Source organism: Beta vulgaris, chromosome 1, assembly GCF_026745355.1.
Source record: "Beta vulgaris subsp. vulgaris cultivar EL10 chromosome 1, EL10.2, whole genome shotgun sequence".
Lineage (NCBI taxonomy): Eukaryota > Viridiplantae > Streptophyta > Magnoliopsida > Caryophyllales > Amaranthaceae > Beta > Beta vulgaris.
In genome coordinates, this window is record NC_079202.1 from 57,968,463 (window position 1) to 57,984,280 (window position 15,818).

General features: G+C 32.6%; 1 protein-coding gene across 4 annotated transcripts; it reads right to left on the reverse strand.

Moving 5' to 3' along the window:
• Positions 1-9,621: 9,621 nt before the first annotated feature.
• LOC125491504 (uncharacterized) lies at positions 9,622-13,672 on the reverse strand. Of its 4 annotated transcripts, none has more exons than XM_057395169.1 (4): positions 12,163-13,635; positions 11,841-12,066; positions 10,742-11,100; positions 9,622-10,396 (listed from the first exon to the last, which is right to left on the reverse strand). In XM_057395169.1, exons 3-4 carry the CDS (start codon positions 10,913-10,915, stop codon positions 9,815-9,817), a joined length of 756 nt encoding a protein of 251 aa, XP_057251152.1. In that variant the 5' UTR covers positions 10,916-11,100; positions 11,841-12,066; positions 12,163-13,635; the 3' UTR covers positions 9,622-9,814. The 4 variants fall into 4 exon arrangements, with proteins under 4 accessions (XP_057251152.1, XP_048494899.2, XP_057251150.1 ...); XM_057395167.1 differs by lacking the exons at positions 9,622-10,396; positions 10,742-11,100 and adding an exon at positions 11,163-11,755 and having other exon boundaries at positions 12,163-12,704; positions 13,467-13,672; XM_048638942.2 differs by lacking the exon at positions 11,841-12,066 and having other exon boundaries at positions 13,467-13,635.
• Positions 13,673-15,818: the final 2,146 nt, after the last annotated feature.

Here is a 15,818-nt window from a genome sequence, read left to right on the forward strand (position 1 = left end):
CTGATTGGAACTTATTGGACCTGATTGAACCTGATTGACCTTATTGGAACTTATTGACCCTGATTGAAACTTATTAGACCTTATTGGACCTGATTGAAACTTATTAGACCTTATTGAACCTGATTGAAACTTATTTGACCTTATTAGACAAAAACATTGACCATGAATAACATAAATATTACCACTAACGTAAATACTACCCTTCGAAATTTTTTATGGAATAATAATTATTATAATTCGTCATTTAAAAAATAATGATTATTAATTATCTCTTATGATAATTAATTTAACAAAAAAAATTACTATTTATATATTGGGTAATGCTAAATGCAGCCCTTAGGGCTGCATATAAGCATTAAATACCTTTCCTAAACTAGTATAAAGTTGGTTATTTATGACAAAAAGCATGCATTTATCAAGGTCATTAATGCTTGTTTTACAAAATAATTTCCATTTATAGGTTCTTATATGCAGCCCTAAGGGCTGCATATAGCTTTTCCCTTATATATTTGCCTATACATAACTTTCATCACTAATATATCTAATAGTGTTGTTTTAATTTTATAAAACACTAGTAGAAAATCAAAAAATTAATTTTATAAAATACTAGTAGTTATTAATCTAAGCTAAGCAAAAGCATGAACTTTCATTGTAAAGGGCTTGATTATGGGCCTGATTCTCCTTTTCATAATCAATGAAAATAAGCTGAACATTTATTGCTAACAACAATCCTTCATTCATTTCTTCAGCTTTCTTCACCTTTCATTTATTTGAATGTTACTAGAAGAAAGAGAAAAAAATGTTCAAAGTCACAGTAGCTTCAACACCTCTCAGATCTCTTCTCATTACTTCTCCTTTCTTCTCCTTTCTTCTCAACACAGTAGCTTCAACATCTCTCAAATATTTGTAATTATTATTATTATTATTATTGTTAACCTTAATTATTTGACCATGATTATAATATTATTCAATAGCAATATGAATAATCAAATAATAGACAATAATACAAGTATAATACTTACATTGTGGTACTTTAATAAAAAATTCTAATAATTACATAATCAGCTAATAGTAATATGAATAATAAAATAATAGACATAATACAAATAAATAATAAAATAATAGACATAATACAAATAAATAATAAAATAATAGACACTAATACAAGTATAATACTATATAATCATTGTGGTACTTTAATTAAAATTCTAATAATAACATAATCCGCTAATAGTGATATGAAATTATGAATAACAAAATAGTGGACAATAATACAAATGTTTATTAAACATTGACTATTTGGACCTTATTAGACCTGATTGGAACTTATTGGACCTTATTAGACCTGATTGGAACTTATTGCACCTGATTGGAACTTATTGCACCTGATTGGAACTTATTGGACCTTATTAGACCTTATTGGACCTTATTGCACTTATTAGACCTTATTGCAACTTATCTGAACTTATCTGAACTTATTGGACCTGAAACTTAATTTTTTAAGTTGAACATAACGCACCCTAAATTGAATATAAATCCAAAAGATTACTTCTTGGGAGTATATTTTTTAAAAATGTTACTATAGTTTCAACCAGATCTGCCTAAAATGTAGAAGATTAAAATCATCCAGTGGATAAGACAACTAGACAGGAGTAGGACGGCTGGACGGGGACACCAACAATTTCCTCGCTGTTTACCTCATAATCTTTCATCACACCACAATTGCAATTCTGCCTAATAGAACGGCAAAACAGGAGTTCAAAGAAAAAAACTTACCAGAAAAAATTTGAATTTTGCATTCACAAAGCAAAAATCTAGAATTTGCAATGAAACGTCGATTCAATTCAATGAGAAATGGCAAAAAAAAAAAAAAGATTAAAATATATGATAAGTAAATGCAAATAATCGTACCGAATTTCGCCGATGACTGGTTGTAGATTTGATCAACGATTTTTGGTTACATAGAAATGAAGCATAATCATCCAGAAAGTAGAACAAGAAATAAGAGAAATTTTGATCAATGTAGACTGTAGTACAGTTAACATGTTTTTGGTTAGGAAGTACTGTAAATCTATAGTTCCTACAACTAATACTTATTTGAATTCTGTCTCGAAAAACGAGGATTTTATATGTGTTGATTTAAATGAAAAGAACATTCTAACATATCAATTGGAGCAGTTGATTTGATAATTTGTACTGGCGAACTCATTTTCATGAAAATAAAATTCATAGGTCTGAGAGGAGGGATACTGAAATTCGAATTGTAGAAACAAATTCACATACTTCTTGCGTTTTTTTTTTACATGTTACACTTTTGCAAAGTTCGATTACTTAGAGCATGTACAATGGTTGGTGTCTCTCCAACTAGCTCTCCACACTCTCTCTCCTATTCTCTCTCTTCAAGCTACTCTCAAGAGCCATGTCTAAAAACACCCAACAAACAATAAAACCCTTTAAAGAGCTCTCCATTCAACTTTTCATTATTTTGTGGTCCCCATGTCAATAAATGAACCTCATTTCATATTATGATCAAAATTATATAAATTAAGTTATTCATGTAAATTAAATATAATTAGAAATTAATCTTTTTCATAATTTAAGCAAAGTAGAATTTTTAAAAAACAATATAATTATGAGTGCTAATATTTAATTTTCATAAATTTGGCATGGAATGAAGAATTAACCTACAACATGAAAAACTAATTTTTAAATATCCAATATTAGGCTCATTTTATAGATAAAGGAAAATTATACTTGTTGGCATAATAATTATTACCATCTTTTTTTAATTTTTATAGAAAAGATCATTAAATGGTTGCATGAAGAAAAAAGAATTGAAGTAATTACAATAAAAAGTGGGTCCCACACAATGGAGAGTCATCTCTCCATCAACCCAAATGGTATCTCCCCCAAGAGCCCTTTGGCAAAGTGTCTCCATGGAGAGACACCCAAGACAAACCTAAGAGCCCATTGTTGGGTAAGAGGTGGCTCTCCATTTTCTCTCTCCTTGGAGAGCTAGTTGGAGATCTAGTTGGAGAGCCCCATTGTACATACTCTTAGGCAAAAATTTAATTGGAGATTAGGTAAAATTAAAGGATGGGAAATTAAGGAAGTGAGGACCACCCCTCCTCCACCCCTTCCCACACCCCTTCCGTCTCCCCCTCCACTCCGGCCCTCAACTGTCGTCGTCGTCTGTCAACCCTCAACCGTCGTCGTCGTTTGACCCTCAACCCTCGTCGTCGTCTGACTCTCATCCCTCGTCGTCCTCACAGGCGTAGTGCATCACCTTTCCTAAATCCCGACTTTCTCTCTCCTACTGCAAGCCATCGTTGTCGTTGGAAGGTGAAAATCGACGGGGAGGGGGATATCGACGGGGAGGAGTTTCCGGAGGATGGGGTGGTGTTATCAGCGGGTTGGGTGGGGTGCGGTGGTGGGGGAAAGGGGATGTTGCGGTGGTGAGGAGGGGGTTGGGCTGCTAGGTAGGGTGGAAGAGGGGGCGGTTAATTTGTTAATTGTTAATTTAGGTTAAATTAGATTAAATTTAGTAGGTTTAATTTTGGTTAATTGTTATAAATAAGGGTAAGTTGGTAATTCAACAAGTCAAAACTTATCAATTTAGGAAAGAAAAAAAAAAGTGTAACATGTATTTTGAACCATTCCATTTAAGGAAAGTGTAACATGTAAAAAAAAAACGGAGGAAGTATTTTGTTCATAACAAGGAATTCTATCCGTTTATATTTACTTGCTACTTTTTTTTAAAAAAATAATTGTATATATTTATTCGGAAATTTTTGACTGGAACAGTTGTACCATAATTTATCATGTAACAATTCATAAACCTCACTTATTTTAAATAAACAACTTAAATGACATAAAATAAATGATAAAATGACATCATATTTATATTATTATTTATGTAGTCCATATCATTTTTGTTTTAGTCAGTGTCATTATGTTCATATACGATATTGTTACACAATAAGTTATGATACATTTTATCATGTTATATCCAAGACGCATTCATCTTTACTTGGTAACCATGATCCTCCAAAAGTACTAATATTCCCTTTTATTTTTGTTATTTTCCTTCTTATAACTCTCAAGTATTTGTCGTTTTCATATAAAATTATAATCCCACCACATACACCTTTTATCATTTCCTGAATACTTGTGCTCGGAACAATGTAGCTTGGAAGAGTTTTGGAAGAGGAGATCGTTAAAAGTAGGGGTAGTTTGGAAAATCCTCTTTTTTAAGGTTTTGTTCTTAACAATTTATTAAAGTGAAAAACTGTCTATTGATTCTAAACACTGATTATTGGAAACAAAAAAAAAATACAAATTGAACTCGAAAAGCTTATTCGATCAAAATACTCATTGGGATTAAATGTCCAATATAACAATGCAATTGTTTGATGAGAGTCGAGTCATCAAAAGACTCAAAACTTGAGCTCCGATGGTATACTAATTAACAAGAGTTTATGTACACAAATAGATCATCAATTTTGTGCATCAGTGATCATGAAGACTTGGGGCTCACACTTCACAAAATAAGTACACTAGCTAGGAAACAAAAAGAGGAGGAAAAAAGAATCGTTTCCTAATACAAGCATGTTTTTCATATTCCTAATAGAATAATTTGCATAACTAGATCATCAATTTTGTATGTATGACATCCTATAGTATAGTCTTATACTTTTTGAGGGGAGTACATAAAAAAATGATCATAAATACAAAATCAGCTTCACCATATGTTCAAATCTCCAAGACCACAAGTGGTTATGCAAAGTAGCTAGTATACTTCTATGAAGACTATTCTTTCTATTGTAATAAAGTAGTTACTTTCTGTTATAAGTTGTTATAACAAACTCTAACTACCTACTCTATAAATAGTAGTTGCTTAGCTTTGTAATAGTTGATGAGTTTATTTCTTCCTCTACTGAAATAAACATTTTATCCCTTTCTCTCTCTACAATAGTATTGAGTTTGTTTAATTCTCATGGTATCAGAGCTAGAAATGTAATAATGATCATTATAGAACGAACTCACATTGTGATTTGATTGAGCATTATTGTTGCTTGCAGATTCTTCATTTGCTGCCATTATCAACTCTTCAATTTCAGACAATAATTGCGGAAAACAGTCAAGAAATAAGAAGAATTTGGACAGAAATCAAATAGATACAATGAAATCTTTGAAGAAAAATTCTTCAGATTGATAATATGGAAGAGACAGATTACAAATGGAACGTGATCTGCTCTGATACCATGAATACACACATTGATTTACCTACTGTTTCTTTCAATGATTCTCCTATACATTTTGTTTCTCACCCTTCTCATGTTTCTACTCCTTCTCATTCTTCTCTTTCTACTCCTTCTATTCTACATACTAATTCTACTTCATCTCATATACCATCTGATAATCAGTCTTCCTCTTCTTCCACTGATACTCAGCATGATAATCCTACTGTTTTACCTACTGATCAATTGATAACTGATGCTATTGATGCTTCTGTTCCTATTGACCATATTCCTGCTTCTTCTGATATTCCAGCCATTCCTTCTAATCATCAAATACCCACTAGACATTCTTCTAGGGTTATCAAACCTCCCACAAAACTGCATGATTTCATTTGTCCCACTATTCCTGTTCCTTCTTCTTCTATGTCATTTAATGTTCAAAATACTTCTAAGGTTGTTGAACCTACTACTTATCATCAAGCTAGTAACTACCCTGAATGGCAACAAGCTATGCAAAGAGAACTTGATGCACTAGAAGCTAATGACACATGGGATTTACAGCAATTACCTAAAGGTAAGAAAGCTATAGGGTCCAAGTGGGTCTTTAAGGTGAAATACAATCCTGATGGGTCTGTGGAAAGACACAAAGCAAGGCTAGTTGCTACTGGTTATCAACAAGTTGCTGGTGAGGATTTTACTCACACTTTCTCTCCTGTAGCCAAATTAGCTACTGTGAGAATCATTATCTCCCTTGCAATAGCTAAACAGTGGCCATTATGTCAATTAGACATAAATAATGCCTTCTTACATGGCTACTTGGATGAGGAAGTGTTCATGAAACCACCCCTTGGTTATTCTAAGGCTAAGCCTGGTGAAGTATGTAGATTAAAAAGGTCTTTATATGGGCTCAAGCAAGCCTCAAGGCAATGGAACAAGGAGTTAAGTAAATTTTTGTTTCATCTTGGGTTTGTTCAATCCAAGCAAGATTACTCATTATTCACTAGAAGTCATGATGGGGAATTTGTAGTGATTTTAGTGTATGTAGATGACATGGTATTGACTGGTACTAGTTCCTCTCAAATTAGTGATATTAAGCTTGCTTTGGATAAAGCATTCACAATCAAGGATCTGGGTAATCTGACATATTTCTTGGGTATAGAAATTATCACAAATGAATCTGGAATTTTATTAAGCCAAAGAAAATATATTTCAGATATTATCAAAGATTTAAGCCTTACCAATACAAGAGCTGTTTCTTCTCCTCTTCCTAAAGGCCATGGCTTATCTACTGATGTTGGTGAAGTGTTAGAAGAACCAGAAATTTACAGAAAGCTTGTAGGCAGGTTGTTATACTTAAATATAACAAGGCCTGATTTATCATATGCTACACAACATCTCAGCCAATTCTTGAGCTGCCCAAGGAAGCCACATCTTCAAGCTGCATTTTATGTTGTTAGATACTTGAAGAGTACAATGAATATGGGTCTGTTTTATTCTGCTCATAGTGACTTGAAGTTAGCTGCATACAGTGATGCAGATTGGAGTTCTTGTATGTTCAGCAGTAGGTCATTGAGTGCTTACTGTATTTTTCTTGGTAATCACTTGGTCTCATGAAAAACAAAAAAGCAGAAAACTGTCAGCAAGTCATCTGCTGAAGCTGAGTACAGAAGCATGTCTAGCACTGCTTCTGAACTTGTTTGGGTGGAAGGTCTACTTCAGGATTTGAAAGTTAATGTTCCTCTTCCTATAATTATGCATTGTGATAATGCAGCTGCTCAACATATTGCGCAGAACCCAGTCTTTCATGAACGGACCAAACATCTCAAGAGAGATTGTCACTATGTAAGAGAACAAGTTGAATCTGGCTTTATTCAAACAGCACATGTATCCAGTTCCTTACAGTTAGCAGACCTTCTCACAAAGCCTCTGTCTGGGCCTCAACATCTTCAGCTAGCTTCCAAGCTTGGTCTTGTTGATTGTTCACAAGTCCAGCTTGAAGGGGGATATGAAGACTATTCTTTCTATTGTAATAAAGTAGTTACTTTCTGTTATAAGTTGTTATAACAAACTCTAACTACCTACTCTATAAATAGTAGTTGCTTAGCTTTGTAATAGTTGATGAATTTATTTCTTCCTCTACTGAAATAAACATTTTATCCCTTTCTCTCTCTACAATAGTATTGAGTTTGTTTAATTCTCAACTTCTTAGTGCTCACGATGAAGATAGTGTAGCTAGCATATATTTTAAATCCTGTTCTTTTAGATTGAACTAAACTGGAAGAAGTTAAATTGAACTGAAGTAACAATGTGAGAGGAAAGTTGATAAATTAAAGAACTGAATTGAATAAATTGAAAATGTACTCAAAAGAACATAGCGTTAGAACTTAGTCCACTCAATAAAGATCCAATCACTCTATTAGCACGTAAAAGGGGTCAAAACTACTTGTGACTAGCTAGTATAAGAACTAGAAATTCAATTCACCGTAACTCCAACTTATATTAATGTATTATGAAAAATGTTAAATATCTCCCTTAAATTATTTTTAAGTTCAAAATAAGAAAACTAACCATGAGATCACTTATTAACACTAGATGATGCATAATTCTCTCATAATTTTTGAGGCATTACTTTTTTTAGATATTGCTTATTAATATAAGTTATTTTATTTCATTGTAACTAAGTGAGTAGTAGGTTATATACAAGCTTATTTATACTATATACTTCATCCGTTTAGAAATTGTTGCACCATTTGCATAGTGTTTACTATTCACATCTTATACTTTGATTATCTTTGATGATCTATATTTTAAGAAAAATATAGTCATATGAGATCTTGTTAGATTCGTCTCAATATATATTTTTTTAATATTAACTTTTTATAAGTTTTACTCATTGATAATTGAAGATATTAACGTTTAAAACCATGCATCGACAAGCGTGAAAATATGAAACGGTATAACTATTTCTAAACGGAAGAAGTATATTCTAATCTTCTTACCATGATTTGAAAAACTTTATCCAATCGATATGTGACACATGTTGGATCCTATACACGAGGCCAATAATTTATCCTCGTTGGTCTTCTGTGGAGATTAGCACATTTGAAACTATATTCAATCATGTGTAGTATAGTAGGAGTATATCATTTGATCGAGTTTATCAATTCAAATCAGCTATTAATACATGATCAAAAGTCTATTATCAATGTTAAAATATACCATGATCACGTGTGATATTATTACCAGTAAAGGAAGATCATTAATTCAAAACTACCCATAATACACCAAATTAGCATATTTTCGATCTTAATAGTACTCTATGTTATTAGAGTTTTATGAGTTGACCAAGAAATCATAAGAGGAGCCTCTAATAATTGATGGAATTAATATAGTATTTGTTTCCATGACAACGGGAAAATGTCACGGAACTTCAATTAGTGTTTCTTCCCATGTATATGATGGGACAACACGTCAAAAAAAAAATGTATATGATGGGACAATGATCCACTCTAATAATTTTGCCAAACAGATGCATGTTTACTTTAATTTGCAATCTTGAGCTTTTTCATTAATGTCTTTGATTAAAGTCTCTAATAGATTTTCATTAATGATTCCATGCATGCATGCATGCATGGATGGATTGATACTTGATAGTGCGCACTTGCTCTTTTATTGTGTGTTTGAGACAATGATTTGTGCATCTTTTAAGATTTCATTTCATTAATAGGAGAAGTTAATTATAGAAGAATGGAATGGCCTAAATTTTGTTGGGATTTGTAGGTCAAATCTCAAATGATAATCAAGTACGACATTAAGAAATATTATTAAAAAAAAGCTAGAGCTAGGGATAGAGTACTACTTAGGACTCTAACTAGGATATTAATCGTTCTTATGTTCCTATTAAGTTTCATTTGACAGATATTTTCACTATAACTTTTGAAAGGACGAGTTTAAGTTTTGTTATTCAAGTTGGCCAGGTGTTAGCAACGAGCATAATATTATTCCAACTTAAGGGGAATGTTAGGACTCTAACTAGGAAATTGTTTGTTAATCTTATAAGTATATTCTTAGGTGTCGTTTGGTTCGCGTAGGAAATAACTTCCTATGAGAATTCTTATTTCCTGGGAAGTTATTTCCCTTGTAAATTCCCTTGGAATTGAGTTAAATTTGTTTGTTTGACATTATAGGAAATTGAATTTCCTAGGAAGTTAATTCCCATGTTTTGTTTGGTTTACATATCTATTTCCCATGGCATTTTAACTACTTTAACTACTTTTATATCAACTTTTTCTTTAAATTTTCTTTGTTCATTTTGAACATAGTAATTTATTTTTGTCTTTCTTGCAAATGTCATAAAGCCACCAACATGAACACTGTGACATAAACAAAAACCTGCTAATTTATTAGCCAAATGTTATACTACCAGAGCTACAAATCCATCTCAATCTCATCCTTGTCCAAAAAACTACATCAAGCCATTCATAAATTAGCCAAAACAAAACATAGCAATTTCCTATCACCAGCCATTCCAACAAAGCCCAAAAAAAATCTGATATTGTACTCACATCAATATATCACTGGTCCGGAAGTAGAAGTCCTTGGACATAAGCATATTTAAAGTTGTCTGGTAGGCTGAAAAAGAAGTCAACCTCAAGAGGATTAAGAGCAATTTTCTTTGATGCCAAAAGTACCTCACTAGGAGATAAGCCTTCCATTTTCATAATCTCAGTAGTTAGTTTCATTCTTCTATCAGCCGAATCAGATTCATGTTGAAAGCAATTAGCAAGTCGTCCAATGTGTTCCGTAGCGGCTTCCATGACTTCACTAATTTTCCCAATCTTGGTAGAAAATTCTTTTAAAGCTTCAATTGTTTCTGTCCTTACTCTCTTTGTTCGACTACTTGAAGGAGTTGTTGATTGTGGTGTTGAGGATGAAGGTCCCATTGGATCACATTGAGTAGGTGAATTACTCTCCTCTGCATTCAGATCAGGAACTTGGTGTTCTTCTCCGACTCTTGTTACATCCTCCATTTCTTGTAGAACATCGTACACAGTTCCAGATTCATTACCAATAGCTCTGTCTTTGCCCCAAATCTTCCCCAACTCTTCATAAAAAGGAAAAGGCTTGTTCCTTAACCCTGCTGCATTTTTATGGCTCTGTTGCAAGAAAAATGACAATCAAAATCGACCATGATTAAGCATAAGGTTCTTAATTAATATTTAAGATACATGAGTTCTTAAGTGAGAAAATCAATTGATGTATGATTTTGTCCAATATTAGGAAGTACAAAAAGGAAACAAAAAAAAAACCCTTAGAAGGTATACAATTTATGCCTGTATCAACTTCTACATAGGCTTTACTAGAAACCCACTGAAGAAGCTTATGACAAATAAGAATAAAAAGCATACTCACAAAATTGTACTCAATTGATATTTAAGACACTTGAGTTCGATAAAGCAAACAAAAGCACTTAATTAAGAAAGTAAGGATATCTACATTACCTTGATCCATTCATCCCATACTGCTTGGGGGCATGTAACAAACTTTTCTTCATCATTCCACCCAAAACCACTAGCACTTGGGCTAAGCATTTCTGTTATAGCATCATATTGTTTCCTAAGATGTTTTACTCTTGATTCAATATGAGGCTTAGCTTTTTTCTCACACCCAGGCATTTTTGTAACATTATAGCTTCTAACTTAGCATAAGCACCACTCTTGAATTGACCATTATCTGCTTTCCAACCACCAATATCCAATAGATCAGTCATGGCCATAATGAGTGCACGATCCTCAGCAACTGACCATCTTGACAAGTTTCTAGTAGTATTGCTACTACGAGAATTTTGAGGTTGACTCATCTGTAAAGTCCAATAAAATACAACAAAAAAGTACAGAACATGTACAAATGTCAATGGAAATATTGTAAAGAGAAATATTTATATATATACATATATGGTCAATAACATTAAAAGTGTGCAAAACAAAGAATTCATTACATATGCCAAAACATAGTCATCCATTACAAGTAGTACACTTGGTAGGAAAAAAGATTTCAAAGCAAAATTAATCAAGGGTTTCTGGTTTGAATCCATGTGTTATACATCTCATTTGCTAGCTCCTGTCTAAAAGCATTCCATGTTGCACTTGTTTCCATGATTTCAATATTATCACCATCATTGTCTTCCATGTTATCAACAAGTAGAGACTCCATAGGATCAACAGACATATATGTTCGAATGAAGTTATGCACAAGAGCACAAGCTAAGATAATTCGACTAACTGTCTTTCGATGATACCAAGTTGTATGTCTTAGGATACCCCATCTCATTTTTAGTAACCCAAAACATCTCTCAATCACATTCCTTGCCTGAGAATGCTTCATATTGTAATACTCTTCAGCTGATACAGGAAGAGAACCACGTTTCCAAATACTCAAATGGTATCTTTGGCCTCTAAATGGCGTCAAAAAACCCTCACAGTTCATGTATCCAGCATCACATAAATAATAGTTACCTAATGCCAAGCAACAAAAGTTGTAACCATTTTATTCTCATATAATTGTTGTATGACTTATAGAAGAAATAACTAAATTTATTACCTTGAGGAACTCTTAACGGATTTTGTCTAGACAAGGCTTCACGAAGTACTCTATTATCATGTGCCGAACCCTCCCAACCAGGTAATAAATATATAAATTGCATATCCCGCGTACAAGCAGCTAAGACATTTGTAGTAAGATCTCCTTTTCTGTTTCTGAACCTAACTTTATCCTTATCCCCTACACGAACCTTAAAGTGTGTTCCATCCAAAGCGCCTAAGCAATTCTACAAAGGGAAAAAAAAAGAACCATCCATATATTAATGAGCCAAATCTGCAAACAATTTTGAAAATAATTATTTTGTATGGCAAAGTAAACTTACTTTAAACCATTTCCACCTATCATCTTGACAGTTTTCTGTCACTGCTGTAGGCTTTTTCAGCAAGATATGATGACATCTAAGAAGAGCTTGTAATACTAAATTGAAATGCCTTGAAACAGTTTCGCCACTTCTTCTAAAGTGTAATTGAGTTCTTCGATTTTTTGTATCATGAGAAAGCGTGAAGAGAAATAAAGCTACCATTTCTTCCAAACTTGTATTCCTATTTCCTTGCAATTTACCAACATCTCTAAGCATCTCACATAACTTATAAAAACAAGCTCTGTCCATTCTAAGGTTATCCAAGCATGCTATGTCACTCCCTTGGATCATTGGCCTAATATTTAGAACTCTAGCTGTCAACCGCTCTTTAAGTGAATCATCAAACACAAATGATATAGGCTTAGGAATTTTAATGTTTGTAACGGAAAGAAGATACATGAGATGAAGTATTATCTCCATAACCATGACCATAATCTGCCTATATATCACAATACAAGTCGCTGCAATCTTCTTTTGTTTACTTAAAGGAATTCGAGCCATTACTGTTTAACAATTGAAAACAATGCAAATTTAAAGATCATGATTAAATATGCATATATCTAGTAAAAGAGAAATAAAGAGTACAATATTCTATAAAACAAAAAGAAATAAACACAAAGTATAGATATACATCATGTTCCTTAGTACTACTTTCTACAACCATTAACAATTGTATTTAGGAGTTGACTTTCCAATCAACCCATAACATCAACATACCTCCTCTGCATCACACTTATCATACTCTATAGTTGACAGCAAGATCAATGATCATCGACAACTTTCGGTCATTCAAGAAAACATCCCAAACTAAGTTTATCTCAATCTCATAAAAACTCTAATCATACTTTCCACCATCTTTCTTGTCCTTAAGCTCTCTTGCGTCTGCGGCTTTGCGCTCCACAAATTATGATTTCAATATTCAATATCTATTTTGTCAACTGTAAGTTCCAATTTAATTTTAATTTTTATAAAGGATACATATTTTCCCAATATCTAACATGAATGTAATGAAAATCACTGTATTTTGATACGATAAAGGTAATTGAGCAAAAAAAAACACCAAATCCCACTTAAAATTAATTAAAATACAAACCTTTTAGTGCTAGAATTTCTGACCCAATTTTCAGAATAAATTTTTTTTGATGTTTTTGGAGCTTATTTATGAATTGAATATTAGATAAAATCTCAAAAGTATATAAAAAAAACACACACACACAATAAAGACTGAATACATATAGCAAGAAAAGGAGAGAGAAAGATCAAACCTTGCTTGTGAGATGACGAGAAGGAAAAGATGGAGAATGCAAGATCAAAGTATTGGAGATTGCATGTAAAATGGAGGTGTGGGTTGTTACCTTATTGGGTGCAAACCCTCGTAATGAAATAATGAAGGCGGGGAAAAGCGCGCCTTTGCGAAAATAATCAAGGGCATGGTTGTCATTTCACAGCAAAAATAGACATAGGAAATGTAACTCACCGTGGGGGGGGGGGTGGGTGAGTTATTTCCGGTGTTGGGAGGGAAATTGTAATTCCCTTGGAAATCTGAGTTCCTATGCTTTTCATTTTTTTAGTCAACCAAACACAACAATATTTGGCCATTTCCTAGGAAATTGTATTTCCAAGGAAATACATGTCCAACCAAACAACACCTTAAATTGATTCATGTTAGGACTTTGTCCTTTAGGTTGTATATATTGATTTTGAGATGAATGGAAAAGTTAACACATGCAAAATTGACCAAACTTAACAAGTACCAACTTTTATATTTACAAAAATAATAATGCTGAAATTAATGTTGTTTAAACACAACGTATACTTATATACATATTGTAATAATTTGTACTATGATTTAGAACACAAACAAAAAAGGTTTAAACTTCAACTTGTTGAAGGAACATAGAGGAAGCATGTTGGTACATAACCGCTTGATCTGATTGATCCAGTAGGGGAAAACCGGAGTTAATGGTTGGTGTCATCACATGAGTTTTGTGATCAAGGTCATCGAACACTTTCTTTTTTACTCCCATAGTATTTGACTGGAAAGTATAAATCAATTGGTCACTTGATCATATCTTAATTTTATGTATCCTAAGAGACTAAGATGTAATAACTACATACATATTTTTGGTAACTTTTTTTTTTCATACTTTTTTTTTGACGGGAAAATGTAGCCAGTTTATTCATCAGATTCCAAATCCAAGATTACAAATGACAATATTTCCAGAGGAACCTCTCCTAACCACACCTTCCGTTCCCTAGACTCAAGACTCCAATGGGCAAGGTGATGAGCAACCTTGTTCCCATTTCGGAACAAAATATATGTTACACTTTTTAAATATAATTTTAATAAAATAGATGTTACACTTCCTTTTTAGCCAATAATCTCTCTCCTATCACACGAGTCCTCTTTTTTCTTCCTCTCTATCTCTATGTTCTTCAAAATTGCCTAAAAAAAGTGTGTTTTCGAAAGTGTAATATCTATTTTGTTACGCAGGAAGTATATCCACTAGCTTCTTCACATGATATTGGGGGGACACTCTTTTTCCTCATGTCTCCACTTTTTCTATAGTCTTAATATGTGTGCCCAACTTATACGTAGTAATTAATAAAAAGAAAGGAGGATATGTACCAACATGATTATTGGACGAGTATATATACTTAATTCATTTTAAAATATATGAAACACTTACTAAACAAACCATTACTATATTTGGTATTTACTTTTCTCTATCTCTCTATTCATTGCATGAGGTCCTCTTTTTCTTTCTTTATATCTCTTTCTTCTCCTAAATCTCCGTACTAAGATATTATGTTATACATAACAAGGAAGTACTAAATTTTATCATTGAAATTTAGCCGTCGGTAGTAATGATGAATAAATTGAGATCAAATTAGATTATTTATTCATTAAGACTAGTTTATACTCATAGATTCACTATATTTATGTTTAGTGTGACTGTGTGATCACCTAATAGTGTGCAAGAAGCTAGTCTCTCACAAAGAGTGAATAATATCTTTGTAAATTAAACTAAAACAAGAACAAGTACAAAAAATATTAAGACTTTAGTTTGACTCATTAAATAGCATGACCAGAACTCTTAATAAATTATATGGAGATGACAACTAGATGATCATAACATAGTATACGAGTCCAATATCGGATCCCAAGGATTATTCAACCTACAAGCTGATTGAACTTACTCCTATAGATTTAGTCAAGTTTACTACTCACTGTACTTCTATAAAAGATCATTAAAAGAGGCTCAAAACAGAATAATCAAATTTCAAATCCCTATACATTCAAATTCAAGCATAGCTCTTTTCTTGGAGATAAGCTTATATAACAACTTTTACCTTGTGGCAGCTACTTATGTGCCTAACCCATATGAAATTATGAATAATCCTATAATATATACGTGAGTCTAAATAAATAAGAAAGAAAAAGACGCATTAAATTCCTCCTTGTCTCTCTGGCTATAATAGAACCTTTTTAATTTAATTTGATATTTGATAGTTGATAGTTGATAGTTGATACACATCCATGTGATAATTTTGATTTGACTGAGTACAATGAGATGCTCCATGGTTTTTTGTATTTCTTCACTATTAGGTGATAC